Source organism: Heterocephalus glaber, unplaced genomic scaffold (genome assembly GCF_053883595.1).
Source record: "Heterocephalus glaber isolate CG9 unplaced genomic scaffold, H.glaber_assembly_v1.0 deba00001481, whole genome shotgun sequence".
NCBI classification, from domain to species: Eukaryota; Metazoa; Chordata; class Mammalia; order Rodentia; family Bathyergidae; genus Heterocephalus; species Heterocephalus glaber.
In genome coordinates, this window is record NW_028258317.1 from 11582333 (window position 1) to 11596552 (window position 14220).

General features: G+C 36.9%; 1 protein-coding gene across 3 annotated transcripts in view; it reads right to left on the reverse strand.

Annotated features, from left to right (window-relative positions):
- Positions 1–10424: 10424 nt before the first annotated feature.
- The window catches only part of Nr4a3 (nuclear receptor subfamily 4 group A member 3), a 42441-nt gene continuing 38645 nt past the window's right edge, over positions 10425–14220 (reverse strand). For all 3 annotated transcript variants that reach the window (XM_004864935.3, XM_021244549.2, XM_087183611.1), the window contains one exon: positions 10425–13686. In XM_004864935.3, the coding sequence (XP_004864992.1) occupies positions 13439–13686 (248 nt within the window). In that variant the 3' untranslated portion in view covers positions 10425–13438. The remainder of the gene's footprint in view (positions 13687–14220) is intronic.

A 14220-nucleotide genomic window follows, 5' to 3' on the forward strand; every position in this document is an offset into this window, starting at 1 on the left:
AGGCAGGCGCCATAACCACTGAGCTAAATCCCCGGCCCACTTATTTTGTGGATATCAGCCAGACTCTTCACACAGTCACTCTTGTCCTTGTCCAGTGCAACCAGAAATACAGTGGCCATGGCTGCAAAGTTTGAAGTTAACCAGCAACATGAACTTTCTATTACTAAAGCCAATTGGGTTACTTCTATGCTTGGATCTCCAAGTGCCAACAGCAAAGACCAATACCACCTGGAGACTGGCACCATTTTTCAGGGCACTTAATTCAAGCTAATTATATTGTATCATTCTCACCTTGGAAGGGGACATTCATTGTTCTGACAGAATTACTTAATCATCATGACATCATGGTACACCAAACAGCCTTGCTTCTGGGCCAAGGAATTCATTTTACAGAGAATGAACACAATATTATGAAGCAGCTGACCTGATAGAATTTTGTAATAACCTCTGAAGACTCAGTTTAGTGCCAGATGAGTGGCAAAACTCATTAGTTGAATCATGTTATGCAAAAGTGTAGTCTTGCTTTGGTTTTTATTAGGATATTAAGTACAGTTACAGAAGCATATGTGTGGGTACCAGGTTAATTGCACTATAGGATGGACAGTGCTGGATTATGTGATGTCAACATGCATAAACTGAGAACTGCATTTCCTAAAAATCTATTTTTTGTAGGATTTTTAGTTAGACTTGGCCATGAAAGAAACTTGTGCTAAATTTGAAACTTATCATTATTCTCTAAAAGTTGCTGTGGTCAAATGTGCTCACAGAAAGATACAGAGGTGCCCGGAGGATCCATCTTGTCATTCCTCTCTCTCTCATGTTAGCATTTAATAGGTCTTTCCAATATTTAAAACCTCCCTTTTAACCTCATGTCTCATTCTATGCCACCCTCTCTCCTTTCATGCTAGGTGTGTTTATTTCACTTTTGTTCTAGATCTGCTGCTACCCTTGGCCATCTCCTTTCCTCTAAAACTTCTCTTGCCCTTTTCCCTGTATTCCTTCTTTTTAGATTATTATTATTATTATTATTATTATTATTATTATGTGTTGGTAGTTCTCAAGAAAAAAATATGTATCACAGATATTTCCTCTGAGTTTCACATTCATTTATTTAATTAACACTTCCAGCTGGATGGCAGATGAGCACAGTGCAGCATGTCTACAACTAAACTCATTGCATTTCCCCTCAAAACTACAAGTCTTTTATATGTCTTTGAATAGCATCATCATCATCCACCTAGATCTCTAAGCCAGAAATAGGGTTTAAAGGCTTTCCACTTGCCTTCCAGTCCCTATTCTTACTTAAGTCTCTCTTATCTCTTTCATAGGAAGAATGAAGTAGTCATTTTTCCTGAAGTTGTGAGGTTTGGATTTTATAATACAAGTAGCATGCATCATGTAAATATTTTGGTTTATCTTCAATGTAGACCCATTTTAACCCTCAGAATTTGGGAAATACATCTATTTTATGGGAGACATTGTAGCCAATCATGGGCTGAGATGAATAAAAGAAAAACACCCTTGGACAAAGTAGACATTTTCAGTATTTTAGGCCTGATGGCAATGCTATCCATTCCACAAATATTTATTCATTTTTTCCCATGCACTAGGAACTGACACTTCAGGAAAAGCATCTAAAGCAATAATTTACTGTGTTCTCGTGAGTCCAGTCTGTGTAACATGCAGGGAATATAAAGAAGAAAAATTCATGGTTTCTATGCCCAAGGGGCACTCAACACTCTTCAGTCATTACTCCTGTTAAATGATGTCTCAGATGGTCCCACCTGATGCTGAGCTCCTTCCATAGACAGAGCAGTGAAGTTCCTTCCAAGGCCTATTATTTTCAGGGAATAAATTAAGTCAAGAGGGGGAAAAAAGTCCCCATTTCAAAGTCAATCTAGAGACATATGTAGACCATTGTCTAGATGCAAGGATTCTTTTCTGATGACACATTGGAACCACCTCCTTGAAACCTGAATTAAATTGCAAGCAATTTCAATAATAAATTCAGCCTTGTACTCAGCCCATTCCCAGAACCTCTGGCTTAACTATGAGAAGAAAACCTATTTATTCTGGGGCATCACTGCTTTGGGATAAATTCCTGGAAGCCATCTGAAAAGCAAAGAGAAGATCCTTCTTAGAGTCTCTTCTCTGGAGCTCAGAGAAAGAAGGGTTTCATGTTTGGCTTGTCAACTTACTTTTAATTTCAGCCCATGGATTTACCTCTTACTTAATTTTCTTTGAATATAGTTCTCCCTGTCCATACAGAGGCACAAGACTCCTTTGGGAGACAAAGTCAAGCTTTCTCTTGTCTTCAGGTATCATCTTTCCCTGAGTATATTTTCTATGTCATTTGTTGCAAAATAAAATGATAGTACTTATATAGTTTACAAAACTTTTTTCACATATTTTAGTTCACCTTATAGCAACCCAAAGTAGCAGAGCTATAAGGAACCATTGGCTCAGAGAAAAGTAATTTGTCCAAGATCACACAGCTATTAGATGACAGACCTGACAGAGGACCTAGATGTTCTAATTGCTATCCTCCTCCCACCTCCTGTATCTATCCCATAGCTAAAGTAATTTCTAACCCATTGCAAAATTAAATAAAACCATGTTGATATTTGAAACCAAGGAACACTGGTGTCTCTCTTGGTGATTAGGTTGGTTGTGGAAAACCATGGAGACCCCATAAGCCAGAGCCCCAAAGTGGCCTTCCAATAGCAAGAAATTCAGGAGAAGTTCTCTTGAGGCAGTGGTTCCTAACATTGGCTACACATTGAAAACACCTGGGAAGCTTTAAACAAATACTGAATCCTGGGTCACAACCCTGGTTTAGTTGGTCTCAGGGACAGTGTGGTCATTTAAATATTTCTAAAGCTTCCCAGATGCATCCAAGCTTGAGAGACATTGCTAGAGAACTTCCACCATTTACTTTATCCTTGTAGGATTTGAGGACTCATTCTCTGTCTTCTTAATGCATATACCAATCATATGTAGTCACTGAATAAAATCTAGAAAATAGACATTAATCTTTGAAGATTAATAATTATGCAACAGGAAAATACTGTTAATAATTCAGTGTATATCTTTTGAATTACATTGAATCAACTCTAATTGAGGCTAGCAAATAGTAGAGCCTGCCTATTTTTCACCTCAAAATTTTTAGAAAATTGTGACACACAAGGGACACAAAACAGTTGACACACAAGGGACAATGCTGACAAGATTTCTCAGATTTTTTTCTTCAAGATACCCATAAAAAACCTAAACCTATACTCTTCAACAAAAAATTTGTTGTCTATCTCCCATCTTTGTTGTTTTTTCCACATGAATAAATTCAAATTAATACCACTTTCAAAGGTTTTATAGCCTTCCATAGCTGCACTTCACTTAGTCTTTAATATCAAGTGGAATTTTCTTTTTATGTCCACATCCATTCCCTTTCAGAGAACACACTTGATATCCTAAAATGTAATAGGCATGATCAGATTCTGTCAATCCTCTTGGTTTCTCAGCCAATTCCAATTTACCTGGAAAAAATTACACATAGTAAAACAGTATACCAATTTGGAAAAAGGGTCTTTTGGAGGGAAGTTTATAAACTATTATTAATACTCAGACAGCAATAATTTTGAAGAATGAATGAAACTTTGGATTCTACAACCTTCCAAATTCCATGAATTTTTCAGTTATTTGAAGGTTCTTCTATATTTTTACAGACTAGCTGATTATGCTCATTGAAGGAGTCTATGACATAAGGCTAAAAATAATAACAAAAGCTGAGGGTATAGCTCAGTGGTAGAGTGTGCACTTCACATGCACGAAGTCCTGGGTTCATTTACCAGCACCCCTCAATAACTAACTAAATAAATCAGCATTTGCAAGCACTTTACAGTAGATAATTCTAGCATGAAAATGATAAGAACTAACTACAATGTATTAAGTATCCTTATTGTGAATCAGTATGTCAGACACTGACCTAGCATTTAATAGAATTCTCTATTTGTTATCTTTCATAAAGTCTACATACAGAGGCACTGTTATACCCATTTTACAGATGAGACCACTAAGGTACAATGAAAACTAGATTGGAAACATACTGCATATTGCATCATGGTTTTACTCTAGCTTTGCTCAGAGACATACACCGTACCTAGCAAAAGATCAGGACTCAATACATAGTTGATGGATGAAGGAATAATTAGATAACATGCAGTTCCATTTGTTTATATTGTCATTCATAATGCAAGATACTCTCCTCGGGGAAAATTTGCTTCTTGGGCCTTCATTTTCTGGCAATGATTACTCACATAGTAGTGATTTGGTGGGTCATGGAAATGTGCCTGTATTCCATTCATTCTCTAGGGGTCTCAGAATTCAGTTCCTGGAACAACAGCATTGGTGTCATATGTGAACTTGTGAGAAATTCAAATTCATGGACACCTCTCCAGACCATTGAATCAGACAGAATCTCTTTGCAAAAGTATCAAGAAACAGTTTTGGGCTGAGGATGTAGCTCAGTGGCAGGGCAATTACTCAGCGTGCTGGAAGCCATAGGACTAGTTCCCTGCTCTGCCAAGCAAACACACAAAGAAAAAAACAATACACACATGCATGTGCGCGCGCGCGCGCACACACACACACACACACACACACACACACCCTGTTTCAATTAGCTTTCCAGATGATTCCAATAAATTTTCAAATGAATACTAAAGTTTGAGAACTACAGAAAATAAATGACTGCCTTCCTATCCTGAGACTCATAGAGTTAGACTCATAGTTTAACTTGTATGAGTGGGTAGAAGAGCCATTTACAGAGGTTGGGAAGACAGAAGAGGAATAAATTTGGAGGGAAAGCATGGCTCTGGATCTGGTATGTTGAATTTGAAGTATCTTTGGGATATCCAGATGAAGATATCTAAAGGCTTCTGGAGCTCAGAGGAAAGGATTAAGTTGGAGATACAGATTTAGGAGCAGTAGATGACACCACATGTGAGACTGCTCAGGAGAGTGGAAAGCATTACCACAAAGAGGGCCATTGATACATTTTAGGAGAGCAAGGAGTAGTGCTGAGAGAAAGAACCTGAAGACATCTATTCTTCCTTGTGAGTGACTTGCATTGGAATGTTTGTCTCATTTTCCCCTCTGGATTATAAACTCCTTAAGGCAGGGACTGTGTAAACTTCAGTAAATCCCTCAAACAAAAGTACATTGCTGCAGTAGTGAATAATCAGTAAATTCCTACCAGGATTTTTTTTTTTTTTTTTTTTTTGCAGAAATCCAATATGATCAGCACCACCAGCAAGATATGTCCCCTAAAATCACTTTCATAATTTCCCAATGGACATTGCAGCAGATTGGAATTAAGTGAATAAATAAGGAGCATCGTGTATAATCCACTGATATCCATGCTAATCACATTAATCAGAGTGAATTAATTACACCTGAAAACAGATGCAAAGTTGAATTCCTTAGAAAATCAATTCATTAAACTCGTATTGGAATGCACAGTCAACAACCCCCATGTTTAGAAACTATCAGCATGATTTGTGGCAACTTCTGATTTACTAACAAAACTGCTTAAAACATTTTTAAAGGCAATTACAATTACTGTCTGGCATTTGATGGAAAGAAATCTTGTCAGCATTGTCCCTTGTGAGTCAACTGTCACAATTTTCTAAAAATTTTAAGGTGAAAAATAGGCAAGCTCTACTATTTGCTAGACTCGATTAGGGTTAATTCAATGTGTGTCTGCAAATAATAGTGTTTAATGTAATCTCTCTAATTACAGATAAAATGCATTTTCAGTCATGCTCATCACTGACAGTATTTTGGGATAAGTTAAACTGACAGCTGCTTTCTAAAGGAAAGGAAAAAACAAACCTTCCTTGGGGTTGTGTTGATTTTCTTTCTCTCCCTCTCTCTTTTGCATTGAAGTTCAGAAAAAGATTAAACTAAACACTTGGTTCTGCATATCATCTTTGGAAATCATGACATAGTCTTTTTCTTTGGAATTTGACACATTTTTTTTCACCTCCTACCCTTGTTAATGCATGCTTAATGTTAATTTACTTAACAAGAATTTTTCAGGGCCGGGGATTTAGCTCAGTGTTTTCACCACCTGCCTTGCAAGCACAAGGTCCTGAGTTCAATCCCCAGTACCAAAAAAAAAAAAAAAAAAAAAGAATTTTCTAAGAATTTCCAGTAAACCAGACATCGTTCTAGGCATTAAGGAGATCAGGAAGAAATGGTTCTACCAAACCCGCCTCCCTACAGTTGACCCAATAACCCAAATCAAGCTTCCTACTATAGTGCACATGATAGAGTGCCTATAATAGTCACAGCCTGTCCAGGGTAAAACTATTCAATTGACAATATTTTCTGAAAGGTCAGTTTATGTTTCTCTTCAACCATAGCCAACTAGACCAGAGACAGCCAAGAGCACCCAATTCACAGATTGTCCAGACATCAACAACATGGTCTTGCATGAAAAATTGAGCTAGATCAATCAGATTTTCTCTTTCAGGAATAGGAACTAGAAGATACTGAAGGTGGTGTTTGTGGACAAAGGTGAAATTAATAGATTGTAAAAGAAAAACCACAAGCTAGAAAGAATTAAGTCCTTGAGGGGGCAGGCATTACCTGGTCTATGAGGTTCTGAGGAAGAAGAGACACAGGACTGAATTCAAAGTTGAATGAGTAAAGGAATTAATATGAACAAATAATCTGTGATTTTAGTTGTCTTGGCTTATTTTGGTGTCCACAGAACATACGTGATTCACACTGAGTCACTGTCACTTACTTTTTTACCTATACTGCAAATGAGCCATGAGTTTTGCATCCTATGTGTCCTAGTTGGAATATAGTTTAGCTTAAAGTTAATGGAAAAACTCAAAATAACAGTGGTTTAACAAAGAGTTTATTTCTTTCTCATGATAAGCCTAGTTATAAGTAATCTGGGGCTCATAGGGTAACTGCTCCACAAACTCTCAGGAGCCAGGTTCCTTCCAACTCTTGCTTCTCTACAATCCTTTGGAGATATCCTTATCTCCATGAACTAAGGGGCATCTTTGTGCCTGGTGGCAAGGTTGCATGGGGGATTAGGAAGAAAGGACAAACATCACCAGCCATGACATCACTAGGTAATAAGAATGTTTCAGTTCCATTATAATCTTATGGGACCACTGTGATATATATGACTCATCTTTGACCAAGATGTTTTTAAATCACATGACTGTATTTAAAAACAGCTTTGTATGATTCTGAACCATTGATTAAAAACTGGCAAGAGGGCTGGGGATGTAGCTCAGTGGTCCTGCTGCCTGCCTCGCAAGTGCAAAGTTCCAAGTTTGACCCCCCCGCCAAAAAGAAAAGAAAACTGGCAAGAAAAAAATGAATAAAGATGAAATGGTTGGGGGGAAGAAATGAGGGTTTTAGGTGCAGGGCCTTGTGGCTTAGTTGGTTAAAGAAATTAGGGTTTTTGGAATGAAAGAAAGTTTGTAAGAGGACTCATAAATTCATAGGGCAAAATAAAAGCCAGGTTTCTAGGAAGAGAACAACTCTAAGATGAACAGAGATTGCCTCATTCTCTGTATTATTCCAATAGCTCTCTGCAGGAACAAGTAAAGCAGATACTGGGAGTGATGGGTTTGCTCTTTGGAGATTTAGTGGAAATAGCCAGAAGGGAACAGAGAGATGGTTGCAGAGTCCAGATGACACCTCTGATGCTGTTGACTCTACAGCCTGTGTGGAAGTTTTAAATCACCTGAAATTTGGAATGTTGGTCAGAAGCAGAGAACAGTGATGAGTGGTTGAAAAATGGCAGTCTACTCCAAGGGTAGGGAACATTTATATTCATAGGGAGAAGCAACCAGAGGGATTCCAAGAGTAGAGCAGACCCTCATTATTACATGGCTCAGTGTGTCTAAGTCTGGTAAGGGACAGAGCTAGAAAATTGGAGACAAAACCATGGGAGTCAAAGAGTCAGAAGAATTAGCAAGACAGGTGGTAAGTTCAACACCAGGGGAAACTGAAGTTGAGTCAGAGTATTGGACAGTAGCTGTGGTACTCAGGTAGAGTTCTTACCATTTATTGATGGGCAAGGAGCCGAGGGTAATTACTGTGTGCTCTGGGCAGGAGCAGGGCTTAATGATTGAGTTCCAAGAAGGCAGTCAGGGGAGTATAGTCTACTGAATTGATGAGTACTCAAACTCCACCTCCTACCTGTGAGATCTTGGGTACTTACCCAAGTTGCCTCTTTCCCCATTTTCAGACTGAGGATAACCATGCTATCTTAGAAGTAGTGAGCATTAGATGAAATCATAGATAAAATTGTTTACTAGAGTATCTGGTGCACACAGTAGATGCTTAATAAACTAGGTTTCTCTTTTCTTCCCCCTCAAATCAAATAATCTTGGAGGCTCGTCTTGGGGGACAGCCAGTATCATAGCAGGTGATCAGAGAAGAGGCTAATGATCCCTGGGCTGATGAAGGCATCAAATGGATCAGAGATAGAAACAATAAAACAGGAGTGACAGTGTGCTTGCAACATAAGCCAAAGAAAATATTGGCTGCATCGGTGTCACAGAGTAGCTCAGGGACAATCCTAAGGAGGAATTTTCTGAAGCATTTCCTGAGAAATCTTATTCATGGTGAGGATTGTTAAATAAAAGAAAATACAAAAACTCTCTTCGACACTTGATGGGATTTTTAACCAGTTGGACCTTTTCAAAGAAAAGTATTTTGACAAGTGTTAACACTCTTAGATTTTAGTCTTTTTAGTTTTTAGCCTGTGCTTAAAAACAGGTTTATAAGCGTCTTTGCTCATGAAGAAATCAGAGGTACCTCCTGAAAGAAGAAATGGAGATCCTCAGAAATCAGTGCCTAAGACAAAACAAAAAACAATAAAAACCACATAAAACTGTGATTATCATTGGAAAGCACTTAAATCATACTCACATAACAGCTCAAAAGTCATCATTAGCCAAAAGAATAGAAAGCAGGATATCATAAATATATTTGTACACTTATTTTCACAGCGGTATTATTCACAATACAGTAGTCAAGATATGGAAGTTACTCAAGTGTCCTTCAATGGGATAAATAGATAAAATGTGACATATATGTACAATGAAATATTATCAGCCTTTAAAACAAAGGAGATATTGACACACGCTACAACATGCGAAGTGAAATAGGCCAGTCACAAAAGGACAAATCCTGTATGATTCCATTGATATAAATTCATATAAGCTAGAAAGGCCGTTGTTAGGCAGTTGTGGAAGGGAGGAATGGAGAACGGTTTTCTAATGGGTATAGGTTCAGTTTTGCAAAATACAAGAGTTCTGGAGAATGATTGCCTACTATAAATATACTTAACACTAGTGAACTGTATGCTTAAAAATGGTTAAGATGATAGATTTTATGGAATGTGTATTTTACTACAATTAAGAAAGAGTCAACAATGAGCTTTTTGTGTTTATCTTTGCACATTTAAAATAGAAATTCAACTACAGGTAAGTGTCCTTTATTTCACCCTAACCTTTCTCCCTATTCAAAACAACCCTTTGTTCCTATTGTTCCAACAGAAGGAGCTTAACCCTTTCTTCCTTTTCTTTTTCGTGAAATTCCAGTATTTTAATTCATACACAAGATGGTGCTGCACTGTATCCCTCCTTTTCTTACTATTCATATTTTATAGCCATGGTAATGAAAGTTCTGTTGAGAAGCAACTGGAAGAGTTTGGCTCTTAGACCACACAAAGTACTTAAATGTCACAGAACTAGTACGAATTAATGAGCTAAATCATGGGAGCTCTCATGTTTCTACTTTTGAGTCATCATCACACAAAAACCATATCTGCACTGAGAATATATGATGTTTTAGGTAGAGTTGAATAAAAGTTGCATTTGCATTTCCCTCAAAAAAGAGATTTCTAAGCCATGTAATAGCAATGGTTTAAACAAAAAGGCAGAGAACACTGCCCAATCTTTGAAAACTATAGCCCTGATGCTTATTTTAGTTCTCAAATAATATCCTATCATCTTGATATAAAACTGAATCCTTCATAGCTCTACAGAATACTGTTAGGCAACAAACTGTTAGCTGCCTTTAAGTTACATACAGTTGGAAAAGAAACAGAATTTCATACACTGTGCATGTCTGTATCTCTTCAGAGCACCCAGCAGTTTTGCCCCCAGGAAGTAGTCAATAAATGGTTATTGAATTTAGAGTGTCCTTCCTTCCAATCAGTGAGGTTTAATCTATTTCCAATTCAGAATGCCTATTAATTTTCCAGCATTACTAAGCCTTTTTAAAAATCCATTTTGGGATGTGTTTAAGAGTTCACAGCAAATACTATTATATAAATGATAAAGAGGAAAGTGTTAAATGAAGCATGCTTACTCAACACACCAGTAGCCATTGGTAAAATGTAATTTAATTTAATCATTTAAATTTACATTGTTAATGTACAAGAGCATTTCTTTCAAACCACAGGTTAACACACACTAAAGATCAATGCTGTTAGAGGAGTAGAGGAACTTGGGAAAACTCTGCTGTCTGAAATAAAAGCAAGGCACTCTCCATTAATAGCTGGTGGATTCCTGATTTCTGCCCATGAAAGGCATGTTCATACTGAGAGAGCTCTCCCACATGGGGAAGAATCACCTGCTTTAATGTTTGCCGTCTTCTTCTGAGCTAGTATGGTCATTCACTCTGTATAAACTTGTGTGTTAGCATTGAGAGAAAGAGAGAGAAAGAGAGGAATTGATGCATGACTTGTGAGGCTCTCATAGTTGTAATAACTATGGAAGACAGAAGTACACTGGCTATAATCATCATTTTCAGCACTAGTGTCTGGACCTATAGCTAAAAAAGCTTCATTATTCCTTCCAGCTGATAAGATATGACAGCTAAAAAGTCCTTTTTCTTAAATCTGATGGATGTAAAAATAACAAGTAAAGCATTTTTTTCTAGGGTTCTGTTTTTGTTTTGCTTTGCTTTTCCTTTTCAGACATGACAAAAACAAGGATTAACTTTCCAAATATTCATGGTGCACAAGAAGGTTATGTATGCACAGTACTTCTAATTTATTCAAATTCAATTTGAATTTGGTCTGAAGCTATCTTTTATGAAATGTTAGCTTTCCTGATATTTATTATGTTTGCATATAAGCTCAAAAAATTAATGCAAAAGTACTACTTTATTTGTGGTTATCTTCAGGTAATATGTTAATATTAGTGATTATATTTAAAAGCCTGTTTTCTTACAGATGCAGAAGTTGAGAAAAAAAGACTATGGAAAGGTGACTTAAATCTCATTCTTGAATCTGTTATTAGCTGGTTGACTTTGTAAAACTCTTTCACCCTTCAATGGACCTTAGTTTTCTCCTCTATGAATTGCAGCAGATAGGAATGGTTAATAAACCAGGGTCTTTCCAAGTCTAACATTTCAAAACCATAGCAATCCAGGTCCTATCATCTTGATATAAAAATAATAATCTTTCATAAAAGCTCACACAAACATAATATATGGTCAAATATCAGAATGACTCAGAAAAAATTATATGATTTGTTATATGGGTTATAATTTGCAGCAATGAGGCAATTCATTTGGCATTTGATTGTATGATTTAATGACAATATAAACAGCATAGTTTTGTTATTTTTACTTTAAAAAGACTAAAGAAAAAATGATTTAAAGTTAACGAAAACTACTGTGACATCAGTTGGACATTCAAAGTTTGTTTCTTAGCAAAATGGCCAAAGATATTTTGACTTGATACAGGGTATATAATATAAAGACTTTTAGACCTAAAAATCTTCCAACATTATTTGAATTTAGCAAAACATAAACAAAATTTTAATATCAAAGTGCTAAACAGTACTGCCTTAAAAGTCACTGCAAATGAACCATAAAATAACGGCATGGGAAGTGACATTTATTGTACAAATGGTTAATAAAAAGACATTATAAATATATATATGTGACTTGCTATATTTATATATATATATATATATTTGCTTAGTTTCTAATTGGTGTATCCAAGTCACTGTGAACATCCCACTTAATTATTCTGTAATTCAGCTTTTAGGAGCTGGTGGTCTTGCAATAAATACAGGCAAAGCTATTACAATATAACGTGCATACAAATGTTTATACAAATAAGGACACTATGCAACAAATTATCTTATAATAATATGGCATTAACAGTATAAACATACAAAAGGGAGTACGAACACGGAATGTTGAAACGCAGCCCACTAATCTTTTCTAGTACTCACATTAATACTAATTTTTTTTTAAAAAAGACTTGCTCACTCTCCAAAATTATCTCTTTAACCAATAACAAAAATTAAATTATATATATATATATATATATATATCCTTACTACCCCTGGTGTTTACCCTGTATGACCCAGTTCCTACTTATTTGCATGTTTTCATCTGTGGATCAAATACTTGACTGATTCATCAAATGCTCCTTAGATTTCTGAATGAATGTATCAGTAAGTCAGTACAACTGAAGGATATCTAGAGAACTCTGGCAGGGTTGGTAGAACACAATCAAAACAGTTGTGTGTAATCCATTTCATAATCCCCTATCAGGACAGCTAAAGTCTCGGCAGGGATCTAGAAGAAAGGCCTAAAAGTCTTGGATGGACATACCTCAAAAGGGTTCTTACAGGGCATGTGGACCAAGCCTTTGCTAAGAAAATTAGCATGTTATTTGCAAACATGACTGCTTCATTTTTATTTCCATATAAAATAAAGGAGAGTTCATGAACAAGACTTAGTAAGACAGCACTTTAAAAATTGCACTTGTATATGGAAGCAAACAGCCATTATTGTTTTGCTATGTCTGATTTGTAGGTAATTCTTCATCTTTACCATATGTTAAAGTAAAATAAAAAAAGAAAGAAAGAAATTACAAAAAGGGAATTTCTGTCTTATTTGTACCACATATGTACCCTTGATACAGGAAGAGTATTCTAAAGGGATCAATCTTAAGACGCATCCTAGCCTGGCAAACAACCCTTGGCTGTTCTTGTTTTTAAATACAAAGCAATCATAATTGTATTCCCCAGAAAGAGTTTTAAAAGTTATATTATCCTTTTTTTTTTGTCCTGCTGGGATAGCATTATCCAAAAGTGCTTTGTTAGCAATTTCTTAGAAAACCTTCATGAACTATAACCCTTCCCACCCCACCCTCCAAAGCCTAAATAGAAAACACAACTCCAACACAATACTCTGCAAGTTTTCTGGTTTTAGCTTGTCAAGAAGATTCCAGAAAAATGTCTTTGTTTTCTCTAGGAGCTGCTTTTTCTCTGAAAGAAGGACAGAAAAATGGTAGGTGTCCAGCCCCATCCCTTTCTGCTTAACAAGCAGGAGTTAGCAGATGAAGTGGCCTCCCTGCTCAGGCTGCTCCTGCTTAGAAAGGTAGGGTATCCAGGAAGAGCTTGTCAATGATGGAAGGTGGAGACACCAAGTCTTCCAGCTTCAGGTAGAAGATGCGCTGGAGACCCAGTGTGCAGATCTTCCTCAGTTCTACCAGTGCACGCAGGACCTTGGGCTCGGTGGGCTCCAGGGCCTGTCCCTTACTCTGGTGGTCTTTTAAGCTGCTTGTGATCTTGTTGCATAGCTCCTCCACTCTCTTTGGTTCTTTTAACCCATGTCGTTCTGCAGAGAGATAGAAAAGGGCAAGTTTAGGAGGCAGATACATCTTAAGACACTCTTAATCCCTAATCAAGGTCTGTCCCTTTTGGAATAGTAATAAAGTACCCTCCTTCTGAGAGGCAGGTTATGGCCTTTGTATCAAACAACACCAGGGTTTAAATTCCAATACTGTCGCTTACTTGCTGCATTCTCTTGAGTAAGTCTCTTAATTTCCAAGCCTGTTTCTTTATGAGATGAAGATAATGATCATACCCAATCCAGGGTTTCTGGGAGGACCAACAGGTAAATAACACACGTGTAACACACAGTTCTTCGCACACAGCAGCAACAAATGCATGACAAATGGTTATTATTTTGTACACATTATCTTGTTAAGATCTTACAGAAGCCCTGTTAGTAGGCAACTCTTTTTCAGAGTGAAGGGGATGTGGATCCAGATAAATGAATTAATGTTTCCATCTCAACAGACTCACTTCAGGGAGATAGGGAGGCAATTCTATTTGCTCATGCAAGGGCTGCCCTGCAAGACCCAATCCA